Here is a 26,024-nt window from a genome sequence, read left to right on the forward strand (position 1 = left end):
CCAACCTAAGCTCTAGGAGAAAAAGACGTTGCGCATGCTCTTCAGCGCGCGCAGGCGCGGCCTATCTTCTTCCTGGTAGCCATGTATTCCCACCCCCGGTGTAGGCTGTCCCGCCCCTTAGGAGCAGAAGAGAGATGCGATTGGGACACCTGGCTGCCCATCATCCGGAGCTTGCTTTTGCTCAATGCTATTGGTAGCCCGGGAAAAGACCATTCCTCCGTGGTCGGCTTATTCCTCGTCCAGCCGGCGCCACCGCGGAAGCTGCTATTGGCTGAAACCCCGGACTGCGACTGCTGGCTTCCGGCGCGAGGCTCAACGATTCTCCCCCGCCCCCCTCGGTCGGCCTCAGCCTTCCCGCCCCCACCCCCGCTCTTCCACCATGGCCGCCTCAGTGTGGTGTGGGAAGAAGCTGGTCCTCGGTGTCCTCCTGTAGCGCTACGGCTTCACCTTCACCCCCCCCCCCGTAGGGCCTGGATCCAAAGGAGCCTCGCTCCCCGAGTCCTTGAGGCACCAGCCGGGAAGGTTTCCTACCCCGGCCTCAGGAGCAGGACTCTTCCCGCACCCCACCCCCCACCTCTGGAGGCAGAAACTTAGGGCTTTCCCTCCTTCTGGTAGGGTCCGAAGCCAGAGAGAGGGTGCCCCTCCATTGCTGCCGGGGCGGCAGCCTCGCCTGCGTTTCCCTCAGAGGCACAGACAGACCTTTCACCGTCCTGGAGAGCTAACGGCTTTCCCGCAGGCAGCAGCCCTACAGGACCGGCCGCCTGCGCCCCTCGGCAGGAGCGGCCTTGGGGAGGCGGGAGGAGCGCGGAGGCCCGGAGCCCGGGCCCGAGCCTTCCCCTCCTCCGCCGCTTCTCTCTTGCCTCCTGGTCCCTGGCCCATCCGGAGTTTCCCATTTCTAGGACTTTTCTATCCACCCACTCCCTGACCCTTTCCCGTCTCCTGGTTGCAGCCATGGACTTACAGAAGGGAAAGGGGGCAGCAGCAGCTGCTGCTTCAGGAGCCCCGGGAGGTGGAGGAGGAGGAGCGGGAGCAGGATCCCCAGGAGGGGGGAGGCTGCTACTTTCAACCAGTTTGGATGCCAAGGATGAGTTAGAGGAGGTAGGTGTGGGGGGTGGGCAAGGGAGTTAAGGAATTGGGCCGAGGAGGGATACCGGAGCGGAGACGGGGTGGGGGTGGGGAGAAGAGGCCTGCAAGTTTGTTTTCGCTTCCCCCCCCCTCCCTCCCTCCCTCCCGCAACGCAAAAACACTCTTTAGCTTCCTGCTCCTGAAGGAAGAAGTGTGGGTCAATTTCCTGGACAGGTTGTCATAGTAACAGCAGCCGCTAGTATGAAAATAGATGGGGAGGGGAGGTGTTGGTTTCCTAAGGGATAGATAGCATCTAGATTTGCCCAGTATGCATTTTTATTTCTTTCCACATACACACCACAGGTATCTTAAACAATAACTTTCATACTTAACTCAGGTAATCAGTTGAGAAGTAATGTATAGTGTCTGAGTGTGTGTGTGTTGGTGTCTGAGGGTTGACAACTGATAGTAGACTTTGGCCCCCTCTTGTTAGATGGCATCTTTGACTTGGCCAGTGATTCCCCCCCCATCCCTTTCCTCCCCACCTTCCCAACTCTTCTTCCCCCTTCCCCTCCCCCCCCCCCCCCGGCTCTAGGGCTTGAAGTCAGGGCCTGGGCGCTGTCTCTGAGCCTGTTTGTGCTCAAGGCTAGCACTCCTTCCTTCACTTTTGTTGTCCCTGACCTAGAGTTAATCATGTAGCCCTTGTTACTGCTCACATTCAAGGAGACTTAGGAATATGAGTCCCAGAACTGAGACATGGTTAAAGAAATGTTGAGAAAGCTGAGTTAGAGGTGTGGCTCAGGTGGTAGAGTGTCAGCCCATGAGCAAAATCGTTAGGGACAGAATTTGAGTCCTGGTCTCCAACCAAAAGAAAAAGAGAAAGCCACTCAACTCTGTTTTCCCGGTTCAGGCTGAGCAGGCCATAGCCCTTCTCTGCCTCTTTGACATAAACCATACATATATCATATATATATATATGTGTGTGTGTGTGTGTTTGTATAAATCTATCTATTTAAAGGTCTTTTTTTTTTTTTTTTTTGGTGTGTGTGTTTGCCTTTTGTCTTCCCCTCTTCCCCAGTGCTGGGGTTTCAGTTCAGAGCCTTGCACTTCCTAGGCAAGTGCTCTGCCACTTGAACCATGCCTCCAACTCATTTTGCTTTTTCTTGAATTTTTTTTAGATCAAATTTTCCCTGGGGTGAGATGGTATCTAAATAACTTTTCCCAAAGCTGGCTATCTTTTGGACTGCTGGCCTCCTAATTTCTGCCTCCTGAGGGACTGGGATTACAAGTATGAGCCACTGCACTGGACACTTTGCTTTTTCTGTTTTATCACCTAAGGGTAGATATCATTAGGAATATAAACAATACTAAAAACAATTTGCTAAATATATCGATCCATGCTTGTAATCCCAGCACTCAGAAGACTGAGGCAAAGGAGCAGGAGTTTGAGGCCAAGTAACCTTTTCAAAATTTTTTTTGGTGGGTATGGGGATTGAACTCAGGGCCCCAGCACTACTCTTGAGCTCTTTTTGCACAAGGCTAACGCACTACTACTTTGAGCCACAGCGCTACTTCCTGGACAGACTTTCCTGTCTAGTCTGGCTTTGAACTGTGAGCCTTAGGTCTCAGCCCCCTGAGTAGCTAGGTTTACAGGCATGAACCACTGGCGCCCAGCTTAACTTTTTTTTTTTTTTTTTTAATAGAAATGACCACTTTCGTTGTCAGAAGTATTGAGCCCCATGTTCTAGCATTGGAGCTGTAGGGTTCTACAAAGTCAATGTTTTACAGCCTTGATCCCTTTACCAATTTGGATGCAAAGGAAAAGACCAGAGATTGATGAAAATCTGTTTATTCCCTATCCTGTTTCCTTTTTTTTTTGGGGGGGGGAGGCAGTTCAGTCATAGGGCCTGAACTCTGGGCCTGAGTGAGCTCAAGGCTAGCGCTCTACCACTTGAGCCATGGCTTTTTTATTTTTTTATTTTTTCTGCTTATGTGGTGCTGAGGAATCGAACCCAAGGCCTCATGCATACAAGGCAAGCGCTCTACCACTGAGCCACCTTCCCAGCCCATATCCTGATTCCTATAAGGGTCATCATGGCTGAGAGTAGTATGGCACCTTTTTTTTTCTAAGCAGTAAATGAAATGATGTGACAAGAGGAGACTACAAAGAGAGGAAACATTAAAAAATATTTTTTAGCCTGTTTGAACATGAACTTAGAATGATTTCCAGGAAGAAGAGGGAAGAAGGATCTTGCTGTCTCTCTTTGCTGATCTCCATGGTGTAACTATTTCCCAACTTTCCTTCTTTGCCTTTTGTTCCTTGCATTTGAACTTTCCTACAAACTTCACCATACTATTTTTTCCCCTTAAAGGTATAGTTTTGTTATCCTCATTAGTAAAGGATGTCTTCCCCATTAGTCCAAGATGTGTCTTAAGGGCAAGACTTGGTGGTGTCTTCCTTTGAGTCTCCCTACAGATCTCTGTATACAAATTATCAAACCCTGATATTGACTGACTGGCCTCTGCTTGTTCTGGCTTGGTAATTTTCCATCATAGGACTCCTTATTGCAGAGGTAACAGAGGTAGCTTTTTGACTACATACACTTGCTGTGTGTTGAATGATAGGAAAATAGGACGGGGCAGATCCAAGGTCTGCTTTTCCAGAGCTTATCATCTGAAGTCTTAAATTACCACTCCCACAAGGAGGCTTAAAAAAACAGATTAGGGCCACCCTGTGAAGAGCAGGGGTTATTCTAGTTGGGTGTGATTAAGAAAGGTCCTTTAGAGGCCTGGAGTATAAAGCGTTCATTGGTCAAGAGCATCCCTGACAGGGTCTGTGACTCTTAGGCCCAAGGGACTGTTTGTTGTATCCTTTCTTCTCTTTGGCCCCATTCTTCCTTTGAAGGCAGAATTCTTCTTGCCCATCTTCATCCATTTTGGAGAGGGAATGAGATAAAAATAGTTCCAGAGATTGGAGAAGTTTAGAACATGTAGTTCCTACTCTCATGAGCATTCATAGCTCTCTGTTATTCCTTTGCCAAGGAAGGACCAGTCACCACTTTGAGATCAGGCTGAAAGCCAGGTTTTTGTGGTACCAAGGTTTGAACTCAGGGCTGTATGCTGTCACTCTGCCTTTTCTACTTATGGCTGGCCATGCCTGTAATCCAGCTTTTTTGATGATTAACTGAAGTTTAATTTTTCCACTCATCACTTAAGCCAGGCCTCTAATCCAGCATTTTTGCTGATTAGTTGAAGAGTCTCATGGCCAGGCACTGGGGGCTGAGATCTGAGGATCCTGGTTCAAAGACAGCACAGGCAGGCAAGTTCACGAGACTCATCTCCAATTGATCACCAGAAAACCGGAAGTGACGCTGTGGCTCAAGTGCTTTTAGCCTTTAGCAGAAAGAGCTCAGGGACAGTGCCCAGGCCCCTAGTTTAAGGCCCATGACTAGTGGGGGGAAAAGTCTGGTGGACTTTTCTGCCCAGACTGGCTTTGAACCTCAGTCCTCAGATCTCAGTCCCCTGAGTATCTAGGATGACAGGCATGAGCCTCCAGTGCCTGGCTGAAGTAGAACTTGAAGCTATGGATAAGAGAGTTAACATTTGTTCAGGCTATGTTCCTGCCAGCTTTTTCCCAAAGGAATAATTGATAATGTTCTCAAGGAATGGGCTTTGAGTCATTTTTCCCCCTTAAATCATTATTTCACATACAAGTGACTCTTAGTTGTGGAACATAGGTCATCCCTCAGAATTGCAGGAGCTCCAGGTCTGCTAGAGAACACCAGAATCTGACTTAGGTTTCTTTTTTTTCTTTTTTTTTTTTTTAGTCAGTCATGGGGCCTGAACTCTGGGCCTGGGCACTGTTCCTCAGCTCTTCAGCTGAAGGCTAGCACTTGAGCATCAGCCCCACTTCTGGCTTTTTCTGCTTATGTGGTGCTGAGGAATCGAACCCAGGGCCTCATGCATGCAAGGCAAGCACTCTACCATTGAGCCACCTTCCCATTAGGTTTTTTTTTTTTTTTTTTTTGCCGGCCATGAGGCCTGAACTCTGGGCCCAGCTCTTCAGCTCAAGGCTAGTGCTCTACCACTGGAGCCACAGCGCCACTTCCGGCTTTTTCTGTTTATGTGGTGATGAGGAATCGAACCCACGGCCTCATGCTTGCAAGGCATGCACTCTACTGCTGAGCTACTTTCCCAGCCCCTGACTTAGGTTTCTTAAGTTAGCTTCCCATATAGGAGCATAGGAAGGTTGGCTATACTTGGAATCCAACATATTCAATAATTGCTTCATGATATGAGTCCTTGGGGATTGTGCAGGTTGGATCATATCTTCTTGTTCAGTAGATGATAGAATTTAGTTCAAGGTCACTCCTCATAAGGGAACAGAATATTTCACCTGGCTGAGGAGTAGTAATGGAAAGAGAGAGATATCTTTCTAACTGGAGTCTCTCCTGTTAACTTCAGGCACATACTAGCATATAGGAAGGTTTCTTTCTTTGTATCTAATGCTGTTGTCATAGTCAGGTAGTCTTATAAAAATTAGTTCAGGAGCTCCTAGGGATGATAAATATTTACTCAGTCTTCTGAGGTGCTGTCATAGAAGGCTTATTCCAAACAGCTGTTCTGCCAGCAATTGTTGGCAGCTGTATGTGTGATTTCATTTTTATTAAGGGCCTCCAGAGGAAGGAATGGGGAAGAAGGGTTCTGTTACTCAGATGTAGAGATCTAGCTTTCTGTGATTCTCTTTGAGGGCGCATAGTTCTTTTGTGGCCCTGAATGGTTTTTAATTAATTTTCCCATCCTGTTTGGACAAGTAATTTCTATAGGAAGCGTAGTATCTTTTTACTTCTGTTGCCCGGAATGGACTATCACATTTTTTTCTTCATTGAGTTTATCTGCTCATCCACATTCTGGACTCTCCTACTTTCTGCATCCTTAGCTGGGCCTCCCTGTTTCAAGAGGCCACTTTTCTCCTTGACTGGGCAGTGTCTGATACAATTGACTCATGCCTCTGAGCAGAGCTTCAAACATCAGGGAGGAGCCTAGAGAAACTGTGTTCAATCCAAAGTCTCGTGAGTGTTAAATCACATCCAGACACTGCCAGCTCATAAAGCTGTGTAGCCAGCTTTGCCAAGATCTCAATGTAGGGTCATCAGTTAGGCCTCTTCCTTTTCCTCTCCCTTTTCCTCCTCTCTTAGAAGGCAAAGGTTTACAGAGGGTCAGTAGGAGAGGAAGCTTTTCAGCCTGGTTAGGCACTTATCCATGTCCTGCAGTGGGTGGTTAGTTTTCAGGAATCTTTGAGGACATGCTGAAGTAGTGACAAGGGGCTAGAGAGTCTGGTCCCTATGGATTAGATGTGTACAATTGCTCAATTTCCCTACCAATTGAATAGATTCTGATTAAGCAGGATGGGTGCCTTGTGTTTTCACAAGTTATTTAAGCTTCAGAACATTCTCGGGATAGACATTAACTCATACAAGATGAGCCTAAGGCTAGGTAGTTAGCACTGGTGGTTTTTTTCTATTCCATGCTTTCTGGTTTGCATTGGTTAGCTGCTGCTTGATTTCTCTTATCTCTCTATGTTGATTCCATAGAGATTTTCTCTGGTAGGAAGCAATATCTAGAATTCCCTTCCCCCTTCCCCTCCCCCCCATTTTGCTTATTTACTATCTTCCTGGGTTTGAAATTGCTGGGTTTGGGGGTCTTAGCAAGAAGGTCTAGACCAAGCAACTGGAATAACTGACCCATCAGTCTGTAATAACTGTCTTGGATAGAAAGGAGTGAGATTTCAAAAAAGAGAAACCCAGCCTGAGTTTTTCCTCCTTCCTCAGGGGAGATTGGACTAGGTAATGAGGAATATCAGAACTCCCAGGTAATGAGAGTCACAGCTCAGTTTTCATGTGATCTCACAGCTTCTTTTCACAAGTACGCAGGTGCTGTTTATTAAAGCTGAGCTTGCTGATCTGACCTAATTTGGGAGATTGAACTGATGTTAGTGTAAACTTGTAATACCTTTAACCCTGGTCTTATTTTAGGCTGAAGTTTTGTAGCTATCAGAACTTCTTAAGACAAGTCTCTGATACCTTATGTTCTTACATAGGCTAGACATTGACAATCTCATTGTAAAGATCCAAGGAGAAACATAGTTATCTTTCAGGCCAAGACAGCTTTTCCATCATCCTTACTTGTCTGTTTCTCAAAACACTGCTAAAGAAATACCTTAAGCATCTCTCAGCAAGTTTGTTTTGTGTTTGTATTTCCAGGGCATGAGCTTGGGGCCTCTTGCTTAGGCCTATGTTCTGCTACTCATGTTCTACTATTACACTGCTAACCTCTTCCTCCCCCCACCTCCCTTTATAAAGTATTTTGAGACAGGGTCTCTCACTAAATTCCCCAGGTTGGCTTTGAACTACCTAGCCTTTCTTCACAAGTTGAGGTATTATAGGCAAAGTTCAGCAAAGTTCTGTGGTAGCCTCTAAAAAACAAGTAAACCAGTCTACTTTTATCCTGGTTTTGTCAGCATTATAATCATTGGGAATTGGCTTTCTTAAAACAGTTTTTGGATTAATCATCATAAAATTTTAAAAGCCTCAGGAAATAGTTTAGGTATTGATAAAAGAGAGCTCTCTGCCTTAACATGAGGTATATTTTCTCAATATTGTATCAGTATGTAGCATTTTTTCAGTATAAATGCTTTAGAATAGGCCCCACTGTCTGAATCTCTACAGAATATTAGGCAGCTACCTTTGAAATAAGTGACCCTTGGATTGGCTTTAATGCAGCTTTGTTTAACTGGAGAAGTTGGCAGGTTTTAGTTTAGTCTTTTGTTCTCTGTCTCTCCTTTCCTCATACTTTTTGTTTTAGCAGTGTAGTGGGGATGGGTCAGAGGGAGCAATTCAACTGTGAAAAAGTAGAATATTATTTCCATGTAGCTTATCTTTCTGTTTCCATTACTTAGCAGTACATGGCAATCTTGTTTTATTCCCTCCAACTCCTTCTAGATTATTTTGAAGCAAGTATAAAGTGTCATTTCACCTTTAAAAACTTCATATGAATGTATAGCTTAAGGCTTCTTAAAAAAATCATAGTCTGAGTACTACTTTCACATCTACAAACATTAATAATACTCTTCTTCAAGCTACCTTATGGCCTCACTTCTGTCCCCTGTAGGGTTTTTTGTTTTTTTTTTTTTGGTTGGCCGTAGGGCTTGAACTCTGGGCCTGGGCACTGTCCCTCAGCTCTTCAGCTCAAGGCGAGTGCTCTACCACTTGAGCTACAGTGCCACTTCCAGTTTTCTGGTGGTTTATTGGAGATAGGAGTCTCATGGTCTTTCCTGCCCGGGCTGGCTTTGACCCGCGATCCTCAGATCTCAGCCTCCTGAGTAGCTAGGATTACAGGCATGAGCCACCAGCGCCCGGCATCCCTGTAGGGTTTTCTAGAAGCTCAGGTTCCTTTTTGTTGTTGTTGTTGGTCGTGGGTCTTGAACTCTGGGCCTGGGTTCTGTCTCTGAGCTCTTCAGCTCAAGGCAAGCCCTCTACCACTGGGGTCACAGTGCCACATCCGGTGTTCTGATGGTTAATTGGAGATAAGAGTCTCACAGACTTGGGCTGAGAATGTGACTTAGTGGTAGAGTTGTTTGCCTAGCATGCATGAAGCCCCAGGTTTGACCCCTCAGTACCACAAACAGAAAAAGCCGGAAGTGGTGCTGTGACTCAAAGAGTGCTAATCTTGAGCAAAAATTGCTCAGGGACAGTGCCCAGACCCTGAGTTCAAGCCCCAGGACTGGCACAAAAGAAAAATAAGAAGAGTCTCATGGACTTTTCTCCCCTGGCTGGCTTTGAACCACAATCCTCAGATCTCAGCCTCCTGAGTAGCTAGGATTACAGGTGTGAGCCACCAGCACCTGACTCACTATTCTTTGATATAATCAATATTAGGTCACTATTCAAACTGTTCTTTTTATTATTGGTCATGGGGCTTGAACTCAGGGCCTGGACACTGTCCCTAAACTCCTTTCACTCAAGGCTAGTGCTCTACCACTTTAAGCCAGAGTGTATTTTCGGTGGTTAATTGGAGATCAGAGTCTCACAACTTTCCTGCCTAGGCTGGCTTCAACCAAGATCTTCAGATCTCAGTTTCCTAGGTAGCTAGGATTACAGGTGTGAGCCACAGGTACTCAGCTCAGATTGTTGATTATATCCTAAATTCTTTATTGTTCAAGTTAATAATTGATATGATGCTTTAATTTTGTTTTGGTTCGTTAATTTTTATTTTTTTTATTTTTTATTACTTATTTATTTATTTTTGTTCGTGGTGCTTGAACTCTGGGCCTGAGTGCTGTCCCTCAGCTCTTCAGCTCAAGGCTAGCGCTCTACCACTTGAGCCACAGCGCCATTTCCGGTTTTCTGGTAGTTTATTGGAGATAAGAGTTTCATGAACTTTCCTGCCTGGGCTAGCTTTGAACCGTGATCCTCAGATCTCAGCCTCTTGAGTAGCTAGGATTACTGGCGTGAGCCACCAGCGCCCGGCTCTTGATTCGTTAATTTTTAATAACTAAAATAATTTCAAGTGTAAAGAAAAAATTATACAGGGTCTCGCTGTGTAGCCCAGATGGCCTTTAATTTGAGATCTTCCTGCCTTAGACTCCTGAGTGTTGGGATTACAGGTGTATACCACCACATGTGGATATTTTATTTTGAGATGGAGATCATACCATGTGGTTCAGGTTATGGTCAAACTCTGGCTTCAAGTGATCTTTCCACCTTAATCTCCTGAGTATCTGGTTTTATGGGTACACAACCTTACCTGGCTCACTTCAAAGCATCTTAGAGGCACGTGGTATCAGTTGGTCTCACCACTGGTGATAGTTACTTGGTTAAGGATATGTCTTTAGGTTTTCTTACATTTATCATTTTCTTTTTGAAATTAATATGTATTTTAAGCCTATATAAATGTATAATTTCTCTTGCAAGTTTTACCTACTGGTTTTAGCATACATGATAATACTTGGCAGAACTACATTTGTTAGTTGTCATTCTATTATAAAGGAACACCTTTGTAGCCAGGAGCCAGTGGCTCACACCTGTAATCTTAGCTACTCAGGAGGCTGAGATCTGAGGATCACAGTTCAAAGCCAGCTCAGGAAGTAAAGTCTGAGAGGCTCTTATCTCCAACAAACCACCAGAAAACTGGAAGTGGTGGTGTGGCTCAAGTGGTAGAGGGCTAGCCTTGAGCTGAAGAACTGAGGGACAGCACCCAGGCCTAGAGTTCAAACCCCATGACCCACAGATCAAAAAAAAAGAAGAAAAGCACATGCCCATTTTGGAGCTTGAACTCAGCTTCATGCTTTTGTTTGGCTTTTTGATTCAGGGCTGGTGCTCTACCACTTGAGCAACACCCTCTCTTCTGGCCTTTTGCTAGTTAATTGGAGATAAGAATCTAACAGGCTTTTCTGCCTTAGTTGGCTTTGAACTGCGATCCTGAGATCTTAGCCTCCTGAATAGATGGGATTTTAGGCAAGAGCCACCAATACCTGGCTCTTTATCTTTCCTTTTTTTTCTTTTTTTTTTCTGTCTGGGCTTGGAAAGATGATCAGGTTGGGATTTTTTTCTTCTTAAGTTTCTCCCCTACAGTTTTTGTTGCATCAATTAGTTGTACCAAGGGGTTTCATTTTGACATGTCCATATATGTATACAAAGTACCTTGATTAGTTTTACCTCCTCTGTCATTCTCCCTCATCCTCCAGATTAGAATTTTTAAAAAAAATTGTTTTGGGGCCAGAAATACTACACATTTAATTTGTTCTCACCCCTCCCCAGAGGTTGGAAAGGTGTATGAGTATTGTGACGTCAATGACTACTGGTGTCTCCGAGAGAGAGGCCAACGATGCCCTCAATGCGTATGTAAGTATTGTGTTTCCCTCACATCCAGTTCACTTCTGGGAAAGCGTTAAGACCTAACCATGGGACTGAAGTTTATGTTAGGTTTCCATCTTAATTTCCAAACTGTTTTCTCTTACTTTAGGAAATTAGCTCTTGGATTCTTATGCATCTTTAAGTCACAACTTTGTTTGCTTGCTTTTGTTGTTGCTGCTGTCTCTCTCTCTCTCTCTCTCTCTCTCACTCTCCACCCCCTCTCTTTTGTATAAGTCCTGGAGTTTGAACTCAGGGCCTAGATGCTGTCCCTGAGATTCTTTTTCTCAAGGCCACAGTGAGCCACAGTGCCACTTCCAAATTTTTCTGAGTAGTTTATTGGAGATAATCTAATAGACTTTCCTGCCTGGGCTGGCTTCAAACCATGATCCTCAGATCTCAGCCTCCTGGGTAGCTAGCGTTTTAGGCATGAGCCGCCAGGACCTGGCTTCTCTTTGCCTTTTTTAGAGAGGGTCTTGCTTTATATATTAGTATTTAATTTGGTATGTAGCCCATGCTGACCTCAAATTTAGAAATCCATCCGCTTCAGCCTCCCAAATGCTAGATTTATAGGCTTATGCCACCAATTTCAGTTAAATAGCAATTTTATTATTTTTATTTTATTTTATTTTGCTAGTTCCAGAGTTTGAACTTGGTCTTGTTCAGCTTGCTAGCTTGGCTGGTATTCTACTATATGAGCCCTGTCTACAGTTCAGCTTTTGCCTGATTTTGAGGCGGGGGTGGGGAGGGGGGGGGGGGTCTTTCTTTTACTTTTATTTCTTTTTTTTTTTTTTTTTTGTCGGTGGTGGGGCTTGGGTGCTGTCCCTCAGCTCTTCAGCTCAAGGCGAGCGCTCTACCACTTCAGCCACAGCGCCACTTGCCGCTTTTTTCTTTTTGCTTATGTGGTGCTGAGGAATCGAACCCAGGGCCTCTTGCATGCAAGGCAAGAGCCACCTTCCCAGCCCCCCTCATCTGTTTTAATAGAAGAAATTACCAGATTTAAGAGTTGGTCATTTGTCATTGTGTGTTACCCAAGAATCATAGGTATTCTAGGAGAAACTGCTGAAATTTTCTGCCTGTGAATAACAGGTAGCTATTTTGTTTTTTCTTTTCTTTATTTTACAGGTATGCAAAGGACCTCCTCAACATGAAGAAATCTGCCTGGGCTTGTTTACTCTTGTCCTTACTGAACCTTCCCAAGCCCAGAAGGTAAGATACCTGGTCTGGACCCTTTAAAGACATAATCTGGGAACATGGTGGAGTTTACTGTCTAACTTGGGTTTAGCAGATCCTTTGACTAAAGCTGAATCACCTTGTGCTCCAGTTACAATTCCTTTTTTTTTTTGGTCGTTCCTGGGGCCTGAAATCTGGGCCTGGGCGCTGTCCCTCAGCTCTCCAGCTCAAGACTAGTGCTCTACCACTTGAGCCACAGCACTACTTCCGGCTTTTTCCTTTTTCTGCTTATGTGGTTCTGAGGAATCGAACCCAGGACCTCATACATGAAAGGCAAGCACTCTACCATTGAGCCACCTTCTTAGCCCCTGTAATTTTTTTTTTTTTTGTCAGTCATGGGGCTTGAACTCTGGGCCTGGGCGCTGTCCCTCAGCTCTTCAGCTCAAGGTGAGCACTCTACCACTTGAGCTACAGCGTCACTTCCAGTTTTCTGGTGGTTTATTGGAGATAGGAGTCTCACGGTCTCTCCTGCCTGGGCTGGCTTTGAGCCGTGATCCTCAGATCTCAGCCTCCTGAGTAGCTAGGATTATAGGTGTGAGCCACCAGCACCCAGCCCCCTGTAATTTCCTTACTGCAAAATTGTTTTTAACTCGTGTGTTTATGTGCGTGCGCATGCGTGCATGCACACACACCAGTATTACAGTTTAAACTCAGCTTCGTGCTCTCAACTTTCACTCAGAGCTCTACTATTTGAGCCACTTCTCTACTTCCAGCTGTTTGGTGAGTAATGAACTTTCCCAGTCAGGCTGGCTTTGAACTTTAATCTTAGATCTCAGCCTCCTGATGAGCTTGGAATTAGAGGCATGAGCCACCAGTGCCCAAACTTTTTTTTTTTTTTTTTTTGTCGGTAATGGGGCTTTAACTCAGGGCCTAGGAGGTGTCCCTCAGCTCTTCAGCTCAAGGCTAGTGCTCTTCCACTTGAACCACAGTGTCACTTCCGGTTTTCTGGTTGTTTATTGAGATAAGAGTCTCATGGTCTTTCCTGCTAAGGCTGGCTTTGAACCATGATCCTCAGATCTCAGCCTCCTGAGTAGCTAGGATTACAGGCATGAGCCACCAGTGCCTGGCAAACTTAATTTTTTTTAAAGCATCTCTTGAGTTGTGGGAGATTGTTTTTTCTTTCTCATTTCTCTTCTCTTTTCTTAGCTGTTTAGTTTATTGCTTGTGCCTTGCCCTCAACCCTTTTTACTTTTAGTTATTTTTGTGGCTTTTTGTTTTTGTCAGGCCTCTGGTATAGCTGGGATAACAAAAGTGTGCAGCTACATCCAGCATTTTTTGGTCAAAATGTCTTGCTGATTTCATGCTTTCAAACCATCATTTTCCCAATCTCCATTTCCTAAGTAGCTGGAACTTAGGCTGTTTTGTTTTTATCTTATCATTAAGATACTTGGGAATAAAGATGTCTCCATTTTGCTGTTGTTAAATATTGATATGATCCCATTGAATCTTAAAGAAATTATTGGCAAAGATGAAAGTGTGTAGGTTGGGGTTAAGGCATTTTTTTTTCTCTTACTTGAATTCATTTTTTTTTTATTTATTGCCAGTCCAGGGGCTTGAACTCTGGCCTGGGCTTCTTTTGCTCAAAGCAAGTATTCTACCACTCAAGCCACAATGCCACTTCTGGCTTTTTTGAGAAGTTTATTGGAGATAAGAGTCCCACAGCTGGGCACTGATGGCTCACGCCTGTAATCCTAGCAACTCAGGAGGCTGAGATCTGAGGATCACAGTTCAAAGCTAGCCCGGGCAGGAAAGTCCATGAGACTCTTTTTTTTTTTTTTTGTCGGTCGTGGGGCTTGAACTCTGGGCCTGGGCGCTGTCCCTCAGCTCTCCAGCTCAAGGCGAGCGCTCTACCACTTGAGCTACAGCGCCACTTCCAGTTTTCTGGTGGTTTATTGGAGATAGGAGTCTCATGGTCTTTCCTGCCCGGGCTGGCTTTGAACCACGATCCTCAGATCTCAGCCTCCTGAGTAGCTAGGATTACAGGCGTGAGCCACCAGCGCTCGGCTTCCATGAGACTCTTATCTCCAATAAATAACCAGAAAACCGGAAGAGGCACCGTGGCTCAAGTGGTAGAACGCTAGCCTTGAGCTGAAGAGCTGAGGAGCAGTGCCCAGGCCCAGAGTTCTAGCCCCATGACCTACCAAAAAAAAAAAAAAGAGTCTCACAGTTTCCTGCCCAGGCTGGCTTTGAACCATGATCCTCAGATCTTAGCCTCCTGAGTAGCTAGGATTACAGCCATGAACCACTGGTGGCCAGCTTTACATCTTTTTTTTTTTTTTGGGTCCGGTCATGGGGCCTGAACTCTGGGTCTGGGCACTGTCCCTCAGCTCTTCAGCTCAAGGCTAGCGCTCTACCACTTGAGCCACACCACCACTTCCGGCTTTTTTCTTTTTGCTTATGTGGTGCTGAGGAATCGAACCCAGGGCCTTAGGCATGCAAGGCAAGCACTCTACCACTGAGCCACCTTCCCAGCCCATACATCAATTTTTATAAATACTTTAAAATCCAATTTAAGGGCTTAGAGATGCAACTCATTGGTAGAGTGCTTGAACAGCAACAGGCCCTGGCCTTGAGGTTCAATTCCCAGTACCACAAATAGAATAAACAAAACATCAGAATCTTATTTAGCTATTTCAGTGCAATTTAGTCTTGCCTGCTAGAAAGGCTTATTTGTTGGTTTAATGTGAGAAATGAACAGAGTAAGTGAAGGGGGCAGGGTTTGTGTAGTATTTCTTGCTCTTTGCCTGGCTTAGCAGTGGAATCTGAATTGTAAATGCTGTATCAAGAATTTGACCATCCATACCCACTTTCTTTTGCACTTTGCAAGTTCCATGAGGGAAGGCAACACTGCAGAGAGGATGATTGGGAAATTAAAAACAGGGAACAAACACCACATTGGGATAAGAGGTTCCAACAAACTACTACCAATGTGCTGGTAGTTATGTCTGAAGCCTCCCCAGGTTAGTCACAGAATGGTTAAAGAAGATGAGGGAAGTAAAGATAAAAGGAAAATCTGTCAAGTCAGATACAGAGACAACTTTAACCATAGAGGAACATTGCCTATTTAACTGAAAACAAATTCTAGAACTGTGGCCAGGGCAGGGAAAGAGGACAAACCTCTCTGAAGATAATAGGGTTGAATGAAGAAAGAGAAGATACTGTTTGCCTAATTCTATGCCCTGCCTGGAACCTTAACAACAATAAGTGCTGGTAACATATATTGCAGCTGGGTACAAAAAGTATCTCATCTCTGATGCTGTTTTACCAACCTATAACAGTTTGCTGACCAACAAAGAGAAAAATGGGAGGAAAAAACCTTAGCAAGCTTCCAAGAGGGAAGATGTAAATCAGAAAGAGCAAAGGAGTTGAGCACTGGTGGCTCATGCCTATAATTCTAACTACTCAGGAAAGTGAGATCTGAGGATAGCAACTTGAATCTTGCCCAGGCAACAAAGTACATGAGACTCTCGTCTTCAGTTAACAACCAAAATAGGAGATGTGGCTCAAGTGGTAGAGCACCATGGTTGTTATTCTATCTTGTTTTGAGCCAAGTTCTTGAAAAGTATCTCAGTTTAGCCTTGAACTTACTACATCACTGTGTATCCTAAGCTGTCCACAAACACAAAGCTTTCCTGTTTCAGCTTCCCAACTGCTGGGATTACAGGCATACACCTCTTTCCTTTTTCAATACTTAGCAAAAGTAAAAGGCATCCCAGAGAAAAGAAAGACATTTAGGATAACTGAGGTAGCTCAGTCAGTGGTAGAGCAATTATCACAGATCCATGGCTTAATCCTCTAGCACCACAAAAAGAAGAAAGACATATTTATTTATTTTGTCAGTCTTGGTGTTTGAACTCAGGGTCTGGGTGCTGTCTCTGAGCTTTTTCACTTAAGGCTAGCACACTACCACTTTGAACAGCAGCTCTACTTCTGGTTTTCTGGTAGTTAATTGGAGATGAGTCACATGGAGCTGGCACTGGTGGCACACGCCTATAATCCTAGCTACTCTGGAGGTTGCAATTGAAGCCAGCCATGGCAGAAAATTCAGTGAGACACTTATCTCTAATAAGCTATTCAGAAAAAGCCGGAAGTGGCGCTGATGCTCAAGTGGTAGAATGCTAGCCTTGAACACATAGAAGCTCGGGGACAGTACCCAGTCACTGAATTTAAGCCCCAGGACCAGGCGAAAAGAAAAAAAATGTCATGGACTGTCCTGCCCAGGCTGGCTTTGAACCACAGTCCTCAGGTCTCAGCTTCCTGAGTATCTAGCATTACAGGCATAAGACACCAGTGCCCAGACATTGAATTTTAAAATTTCATTTTCTGTTTTTGAGAAAAGATTTTACTGTATAACTCAGGCTAGCTGATCCTTCTGTTTCAGCCTCTTAAGTGCTCAGGTTGTAGGCATCCACTAACATACCCAGCTAAGAAACCTCAGTTTGGGTTCTGTCCTTTCTCTCCAGGACCCTGACCCCTTAAACTCCCCTTGCTGCATCTAGTTGGGTCACAGCAGGTCGAAAACCCTCTGGGTTCCTTTTTGACTTGTTCAATCAAATCCATTCTGCAGTGACCTTTTACTAGGAGTTGAAAAGCAGATGGCCTCCACCTGGTTTTGCTCAGCTTGTAGCATCAAACAGTATGACATTTCCTTAGAAGGGAGGTAGGGGGACAAGGTTAGGACTAAGAGCTCTGCTCAGCAGGCTTTCTTTCCTTATTAGAGAGTTCAGTCCTTTTTTCCTACCCTGTAAGATAGAACATAGGTTTGTGATGGAGGTGCCCTGTGGAGGGAAATTATTCAGCATGGAAACTGTTTGTATTTCCCATTTTGCTATTTAGTATCGTCTGATTGGTAGTGTTTTGTTTAAGAGACAGGAGGATAGGGGTTGACTAAGGGTTGGGTCAAGAGCCTTAACTTAGTTTATTGGCTGCTTACAAACCTGCTTCTTATAGTGTTACCGGGACTTGGCTCTGGTGAGTCGTGATGGCATGAATATTGTCCTGAATAAAATCAACCAGATACTTATGGAGAAGTACCTGAAGTTGCAGGATACTTGCCGTACTCAGGTAAGATCAGAAGACGATCCTGGGAGGGGGAGTTAGCTCATAAGTAGTATGTGCTCTGCATGCACAAGGCCCTGGGTTTGATCTCCAGTTCTAAAGAGGGTGGGGGTAGTATATTCCATTCAAAATCAGAACTATTATTGTGGTTTTCTTACAGTGAAGGGAAGGAAGAGTTATGGTCTGTACATCTTACCATTGTGTAACTAAATTGTAACATGACTATATTAGCTCCTTTTTCAAATTTATAGGCCCTGCTGTTTATTTCTTGTCTTCTCTCTAGTTGGTGTGGTTGGTAAGAGAACTAGTGAAGAGTGGAGTTTTGGGAGCTGATGGTGTTTGCATGACATTTATGAAGCAGATTGCAGGTGAGTTTGATGACAGGTATAAAGAAGAAAAGAAAGGAGCCTAGAGACTAAGTCTAGGCAATAGAAAATGATTAAACTCCTAAGGAATATGATTCTTAGGTTACTTAGACTTGATCTGATGCAGACATCTGCCCATATATGTTTTAGAAAGAAATGAACAAAACCACAGAAGTCATTTATAGCAATAAATCTTTCTTTTCCTGTCAAATCCAGACCTGGGCTTAGTGGTATTCTGGATCTGGAAGGAATGAGGAGAGAAATACAGGAAGTAATTTGTTCTCATGTCATTATGCTTTCAGAAACCTAGACATCCTCCCTGGCTCTAACTCTATGTTTTGTATATTTACTCCCTTAATTTTGACATCTGATTGGAGCCAGTCTGAGGGACAAACGATATCACAGAACAGACCCTGACATTTAGGTTTTATTATCTTAGTGTCTTAGCAACTGAATATGAAAGAGATCTGCTCAAACTACCTTTTATATTCTTGAGATTACATGTGTTTGTTTAAAAATTACCCTGCTAAAAACAAAAAGTAAATACATGAAATTAAATAAAATTTAAATAGTCTTGCTGTTTTATCTCACTATTTGCCCAATGGTGCTTTGCCATCCCCCCCCCCCCTTTGGTGTATGTGAGTACTAATCTTTGTGCTGTGTGACTATGTGAACACTGAATCTTTTTAGATGGACTTGAGGAAAGGCATAGCATTGTTGTGCTGGATATTTTTGTCTTCTCTCCTGGCACTCTGACACTTTTTTCCCCATTTAACACAGCTCCCACTTCTTATCCCAAGACTTTGGCCTGTCACCATTATTAATTCTATCCCAAGAAGTTTCATAGCAAAAACTGAAGACTGGTGTCTAGAAACCCTTGGCCTGATGTGAGCCTGAGCACCTGACTCAGGACATCCAGATGCTGGGCTGAAGCTATTGCCAGCTACTTGCACCTCTCAGGCCCTGTTTGAGATACTATCCTTGCTTTTCATCTTGCCTTTTCTTTTCTTTTTATTTGCTGGGCCTGGGCCTTGAACTTTGGGTCTGCGTGCTGACCCTGAGCTCCTTTTGCAAAGGCTAGAACTCTACTCCTTGAGCTATAACACCACTTCTGGCTTTTTCTGTGATTAATTGGAGATGAGTCTCACAGACTTCCCTGCCCAGGCTGCCTTCAAACCGTGATCCTCAGATCTTAGCCTCTTAAGTAGCTAGGATTACAAGTGTGAACCACTAGCAATCAGCTTGTAAACTTGCCTTTTCAGGGGCCAAATTGTTCCTATTCCAATGCCTAGAGTATGGAAAAATAATCCAGAAGATTCTCTTCATTTCTGTCTGGAGGCAGAGAGGAAAACTTTAAAGTCTGACAGAAGAGAAGGCAGTTTATCCTAGCATTCTGAGCAGCAGAAATAGGACCAGCAAGATGGAGTGAGAAGATGTATTGGATTTAGCTGAGCTGCTAATCAAAGCTACTGTATTCTGATTCTGTCCCCTCCTTTGAAATCAGGTGGAGATGTCACAGCCAAAAATATCTGGTTGGCAGAAAGTGTCCTGGATATCCTGACGGAGCAGAGGTAGAGTCCATCATTAAGGGTGGGGCAAGAGCCAGATATGACTATGAGGGATGTGAGTATGGGAAATGGGGAAGAAAGGATTGTGTGGCCCAAGAACTCCTTAAGTTACAGAGAGGGAGGAAGAGGCAAATGTATTAGTTGGGAATGAAATAATTAATGATATAGTGTGCCCCAAGGAATGAAATAGTGGGAGACAGGGTCCTTGCTAAAATATCTCTGAACCCAGGAAAAACTGGTTTTATCTGATAAGGGTTTATTTTTGAGCTAGACCTCCTTGGAATGTTTATCCTTGGGGGGAGGTGGGAGGAGAATGAGCTCAGCAGAGTAGGGCCAGCCAACCACATAGGCCTGGCAGGTACCCCTTCTTCCCTCCAAACATCGCAGTCTAACACATGCTCTTTTTTGGAATGGCACAGCGATGGTGGGAGCGAGGAAATGATAGAGATCAGCAAGTCCTGCTTAGACTCTATATAGGGCTCGGAGGCTCCAATGGTAGGGAACACATAGAGGATATATGAGACTTTGTAGTTGGTTCTTTCCCTTTTCCCTCAAAGAACCAGGCATGGTATGGGCCAGCTCTATATATGAATTTGGGGAGAGAGCCTTCCCCTTGGTCCTATAACCCAAATCTTTGTATTGATTAATTTTAATCTCTTTCTAGGTAAGGAAATCTAACCAAGTGATCTAGAGGGAAAATAGTATCTATATTATCTTCATTTGAAAAAAGTGGACCTCCTCCCATAATTCACACTTGTAAAAGAGCCTGCTGTGTGTGCTGTGTTCTGCTCTGAGAACTACACAGCCTGCTGTGTAGTGCCACCTAGTGCTCTGGGTACATCTGTGCAGTTACACTGGGCCTAAGTACCATCACACCAACATGAGTGATTCTACATCCTTTTCTTAGGTGTCTGTATCTGTCTACTACCCTAGATGTTACAGGATATTACCCTGTCTCTTTTCATTATGCCATTGCAGGGTTCAGATATGTTCTGCTAGCTAGCAATCTTAAAAAGTGATTTTTTTCTTCTTTTGTTCTTGCTGCCATATAGCTCTTCCCCCTAAAGCCGAATTTTTCATTACAAGTGTCAAATAGCCAGCTAGCTTCCTCACCCATTCCCTGCACCCCCAACCTCAAATTCACCTCTTTTGGTGAAAGTAAAAGCATTGAAATTTTAAACTGTGTCCTCTCCACACCCTCCTTTTAACCCCCTCCCATGTGTTTTCAGGACTGTGGCAATAAAAAAAAAAAAATAGCAAGTGGGGGATGGGGATCTGCCCAGTGTCCTTGGCTAGTGTTTTCATTTTGTTGTGAAAGGAAAAGGCCAGAGTCTTAATTAGGTGGCTTGAGCAGTTTTCCGGAATCAGGATGTTGCCTGGCTGGATTAATTAAACTCCCTGTCTTCTTCCAGTTCCCTGCTTTCCAGCAGGGAGTAGCCAAAACTATCAGAAGATATTTGCTTGAGTGAGACTGCTCCCCAACTTTGGCATTTGGAGATAGCATCAGAATTTTAGGAATCTCTCCACTATGTAAAGACACCCCTTTTAAGCAACAGGGGACAAATAATTCTATTGCACTGTTTTCCCCTGGGAAATTCTGAAACTCCTAGGAAATGGGTTTTGCCATCCAAAACCAAGTTTTTTTTCAGATTGTGATTTAGGGGCAGGTGACTCATTGTCTGAGGGTGGGGTCACTGGCTAGAGAGAGCACCAGGGAAAGGTTTATAGCAGGGTAGGCTGCTAATGGCCAGCCTGAGAGAAGAGCTAGCACAATGTGTTCTAAGAACTGTAGGTCCTGAAAGGTCTTGGAAAACCTTAGAGGTCCTTTGACTACCCTTAAGAGCTATTGACTTACAATTCCTTTCCCCATAGCAGACCTGGACAGAAGCTATAACTTATCCCTATCCCTGGTACCTCACCATTGCTTGGCATATTATAGGTACCTTGTAAATGTTTGAGTTGAATGCATCAACAACTAGTTATTTTATTAGAAACTATGTAAGTAATTAAGAGTGTCTAATCCTAGTTACTGAGGAGGATGAGATCTGAGGATGATAGTTTGAAGCCAACATGGGCAGGAAAGTACTGAGACTTTTTTTTTTTTTGGTAATGGGGCTTGAACTCAGGGCCTGATCTCTTTTTCTCAAGGCTAGTACTCTACTACTTGGAGCCACAGCCTCACTTCTGGGGGTTTTTTTGCTGGTGTTTTTTTTTTTTTCTTTTTGGGTGGTTAGTTAGATGAGAGTCCTGTGGACTTTTTTTGCCCCAGCTGGCTTCAAATGGTAATCCTCAAATCTTAGCCTCCTGAGTAACTAGGATTATAGGCGTGAGCCACTGGCACCTGGCCAGTATTAGGATTCTTTATCTCTAATTAACCACCAAAAAAAACCAAAAAACAAAAACTGGAAGTGGAGATGTGGCTCAGGTGCTAGTCTTGATCAAAAATGTTCCAAGACAGGGCCCAGGGCCCTAAGTTCAAGCCCCAGGACCAGCACACAAAAAAGAAAAAAAATAAACAAAAGAAGGGATACCTTCTTTCCTCCAAGCTTCTAGGGATTGAATCCAGGATCTTGCACATGCTAGGCAAGTGCTCTACCACTTGAGGCATACCTCTACCCGTCAGTCACCTGTCTTTATTGGGCACTTAGAGAAAATTAGTAAGTTATCCTTTCCTTTGCTGGTTGATAGTGGAAGGTAAATAGTGGGCTGAGCAAGCAAGTAAGCAAAAAACCTTCTCCCAGTGTCTGATCATCAAATATTTCTGAGGCATGGGACCCAAGTCCAGACAGATGAATTGGAAGAATGAATAGGTCTAGACAGGGTACAGTTCAGTGTCTTTCCTCCCTGCAGAGAGTGGGTACTAAAGAGCAGCATCCTCATTGCCATGGCTGTTTATACATACCTCCGTCTCATTGTTGACCACCACGGGACTGCCCAGCTCCAGGCCCTGCGGCAGAAAGAAGTAGACTTCTGCATCTCACTGCTTCGGGAACGGGTAAGGGAATAGGAGAAAATCATTGGTGAAATAGGACCTGTTAGACAAAAGAGTTTTGGGCTAAGCTGTTAGGGTTTGATTTGAGAGTCTGATTCTTTTAGAATTTTAAAATAGTTTTAGGTGGAGAGGGGAGTAAAATTAATGTGAAAGTGAGCAGGGCTTCTGCACTTCCCAGTAACTTCTCATCCTTGGTAGTAGTTCTCAACTTCTAGCTCTTCTTAAACAAACAGCTAGAAGCACATCCTTTGATTCCAACACTCTTTCCTCCCCCTGTAGAACATGTTGTTCCTTTGTCCTCACTCCAGAAAGTAAACAATCCATGTTTTTATTCTCTTCCTGCCCCCTCCTATCACTCCTCCCACCCCCATCCCATCAAGTTTATGGAGTGTTTGATGATTGGCCGAGACCTGGTGAGACTACTTCAGAATGTTGCTAGAATACCAGAATTTGAACTGCTTTGGAAAGATATTATCCATAACCCTCAAGCCTTGAGTCCTCAGTTCACAGGTAAGTAAGTGCAAGAACAGTCTATCCTTGAGAGGTGGCAGTGTATATGTCCTGAATGAATTGAGAGGGCAGAGATTAGAAAGGGACCATCTAACAAAAGACACTTGGGACTAGCGAGGCTTTAGCTGGAAATGGAAAAATTCACGTGGTTTCTAGACAGCTCCTACTAGGCTGTCTCTAGTTCCTTGAAGAAAAAAAAAAAAAAAAAAGACACCCAGGCAGGCACCAGTGGCTCACCCCTAGCTACTCAGGAGGCTAAGATCTGAGGATCACAGTTCAAAGCCAACCTGGGCAGGAATGGCCATGAGACTCTGATCTCCAGTTAACCACCAGAAAACGGGAAGTGGCACTGTGGCTCAAGTGATAGAGCACTAGCCTTGAGCTGAAAAGCACAGGGACAGCACCCAGGCCCAGAGTTCAAGCCCCACAAATGACAAAAAAAAAAAAAGAGTGTGAACTGATCTTCCCATCCTGTCATTTTCTTGGCTTAGGATATAAGCCAGATGACCAGTTTTCCAGTTTCATTGAGTCTGTCAGGGACTTAATGGTCAACCCCCAAAACTAAATCAGAAGAGGAGGTGCCACTGCACTGTGGATATAACTCTGTGGTAGAGTGCCCATCTAGCTTGCCCAAGGCCCTAGGTTCAATCCCTAGCCCTTGAGAGGAAAGAAAAAAAAGTGTCTCTGGGAACAATCTGGCCTTTATTTCTGAGGATCCAGTCTAATCAAAATGCTCTTTAGGGAAAGGAAAGAATCTCTATGTTTCACTCTGTCCCTTTCCCAGTGTCCTGCTGTGGTCCAAAAAATAATTCTACAATCCAGGTGCTGGTGGCATACACCTATAATCCTAGCTACTCAGAAGGCTGGTATCTGAGAATCACAGTTTGGAGACAGCCCTGACAAGAAAGTCCGTGAGATTCTAGTCTCCGATTAAACACAGAAAAAGCTAGAAGTGGTGTTATGGCTCAAGTGGTAGAGCACTAGCCTTGTGCAAAAGAGCTCAAGGACGAGGCCAGGGTCCAGAGTTCAAGCCCCAGGACTTGCAAAGAAAAAAAAAAATCCCAGAATCCAACGGTCAGACCATCAGGAAAAGTAAGATAGGCTTCTCATATTTTCCCACCCATTGCAACTGCACTTATGTGAATATGAGGCTCTGAAAGGCCAGCAGAAGGGATCAGTGTAGCTGGGATGTGGTTGAAATCTCTGTAAGTATGCTTGACCTCCCTTGATCTTGTCTTGGAATTGTCCCATGAACAAAACCACTGGCCATTAGTACCTAGCTCAGGTTCCCCCTCTACCTTTTGGACCTGTCTTATCCTCAGACCTCTATGTTTTCTCTTCCCTTTCAACTTGGTTTAGGTATCCTACAACTTCTTCAGTCAAGAACATCCCGAAAATTCCTAGCATGTCGCCTAACTCCTGACATGGAGACTAAACTCCTCTTCATGACTTCCCGGGTGAGTATTACAGCAGCAAGAGGAATTGCACGTCTTTGTTGGGCTTCTTGTCTGTCAGCAGATCTGTTACCATTGAGTTCTGGTGTTAACCAGTGACTGAGTAAATGCCCCTTACCACATGACTACTGGCTCTTTCCTCTAATCATTTTAAACTTACAACATTGTGCATGGTGCTGAGGATTGGGGGTACATTGCTGAATAAATAGATGGGATTCTAGCTAATTTTTTTTTCCTTTTTGGGGGATTTGAACTTGTACTGAAGCTTGCTAGGATAGTGCTCTGCACTTAAGTCATCTCTGTTTTTCACTTGTTATTTTTGAGTTAGGGTCTCACTTTTCACACCAGCATGTACCTGCCAGAGCTGTAATCTACCTACTTTAGGGTTCCCTTTGTTGCTAGGATCATAGGTGCATCATAGTTGCTAGGATCATAGGTCCCTCAATCCAGCTTTCCTCCATGGGGAAGGAGTCTCATGGACTTTTCTGCTTAGGCTGGCTTGGATCTGGAATCTTCCCGATCTCAGCCTTCTATTAGCACCATTGCACCCCGCTGCAGAATTATAAAGTCTTGTGAACTTTTCTTCCTGGTTTGGCCTTAAGCTAGGATCCTCCCTTTCTCAGTCTAAGTAACTAATGTGTCACTGGCCCTTGACCTGAATTCCAGCTCTTTTGAAGCTTTTGTTCTGTCTCAAACAGTGATACCAAGTTGCATATAAATGATACTTTTACTAGTGTGAACTGGGGTATAAAACTAGTAAAGTGAGCCTGGTGCCAGTGGCTCATGCCTATAATCCTAGCTGCTCAGGAGGCTGGGATCTGAGGATCACAGTTCGAAGCCAGCCAGAGCAGAAAAGTCCCTGTGAGACCCTTATCTCCAGTTAACCACTCAAAAACCAGAAGTGGTGCTGTGGCTCAAGAGGTAGAGCACTAGTCTTTAGCACAAAGAGGTTCAGGCACAACACCTAAGCCCTGAGTTTAAGCCCTACAGCCAGGGGAAAAATAACTAGTTACGTGAGAATATCAATCTGGTAGTGGTTATTCCTGGAGAACTACGAGCAGTCAGGAAGAGAGCCATAGTTTCCAAACATGGCTGAACTCTGATAGAATTGCTTGAGGAGCACAAATGGACCTTAGGGGTCCCATTCTCCCAGAGATCTGATAGAGGAATCTTGTTTTTAGCAGCTCCTCTTGATTAATACTAGAGAACTAATGCCCTAGCCAGCTTTCAGATTCCCAAGAAATCCCAGAGAACTGGGCTATCCTTTGTGGTAGCCAAAAGGTAGTTAAGTGTTGGAATTTAGATTCAAGTTAATTAAAAAAAAATGGTGTTTTTGTTTTGTTTTGGTCAGTCATAGGGCTTGAACTCTGGGCCAAGGCATTGTCCCTGAGCTCTTTTGCTCAAGACTAGTGCTCTACCACTTGAACTACAGTGCTACTGATGGTTTTCTAGTGGATACTTGGGGGACTTTTCCTGCCTGGGCTGGCTTCAAACTTTGATCCTCAGATCTCAGCCTCCTGAGAGCTACCAGCACCTAACAAGTTAGTTAAAATTAATTATACTTAAAGCTTATGACATTTCAAATGCTCAGTAGCTACCATTATTGTTAAAAGTCCTATTGGATAGTGTTGATCTAGATGGAGACTTTGTTTACCTTTCTGTTCTCTTTTGAAGTTTTCTGATGGGAATAGAAGAGAAACCAGACGCTCCTGCAATTAATGTTGCTGTTTGTTGTCTGATTAGGGGAAGGACTTGGGAAAGAAGTTCGAAGAATTTGTACCTTGAATAATGGTCCTGTTAAATCAGTCAGCATAAGGAAGTGCTCGTTCAGTGCAGAGTGGTTAATAGGTACAGGTTTACTCTTGAGG

At 44.2% G+C, this 26,024-nt stretch overlaps 1 protein-coding gene across 1 annotated transcript in view; it reads left to right on the forward strand.

Moving 5' to 3' along the window:
* The first annotated feature begins 358 nt into the window (after nt 1–358).
* The window catches only part of Ints3 (integrator complex subunit 3), a 47,047-nt gene continuing 21,381 nt past the window's right edge, over nt 359–26,024 (forward strand). The window contains exons 1-9 of the mRNA XM_013015237.1: nt 359–1,098; nt 10,884–10,967; nt 12,102–12,185; nt 17,160–17,273; nt 17,551–17,635; nt 19,137–19,203; nt 22,051–22,195; nt 22,573–22,702; nt 24,062–24,159. Of these exons, the coding sequence (XP_012870691.1) occupies nt 952–1,098; nt 10,884–10,967; nt 12,102–12,185; nt 17,160–17,273; nt 17,551–17,635; nt 19,137–19,203; nt 22,051–22,195; nt 22,573–22,702; nt 24,062–24,159 (954 nt within the window). The 5' untranslated portion in view covers nt 359–951. The remainder of the gene's footprint in view (nt 1,099–10,883; nt 10,968–12,101; nt 12,186–17,159; nt 17,274–17,550; nt 17,636–19,136; nt 19,204–22,050; nt 22,196–22,572; nt 22,703–24,061; nt 24,160–26,024) is intronic.

This window comes from Dipodomys ordii, unplaced genomic scaffold, assembly GCF_000151885.1.
Source record: "Dipodomys ordii isolate 6190 unplaced genomic scaffold, Dord_2.0 Scaffold26, whole genome shotgun sequence".
Lineage (NCBI taxonomy): Eukaryota > Metazoa > Chordata > Mammalia > Rodentia > Heteromyidae > Dipodomys > Dipodomys ordii.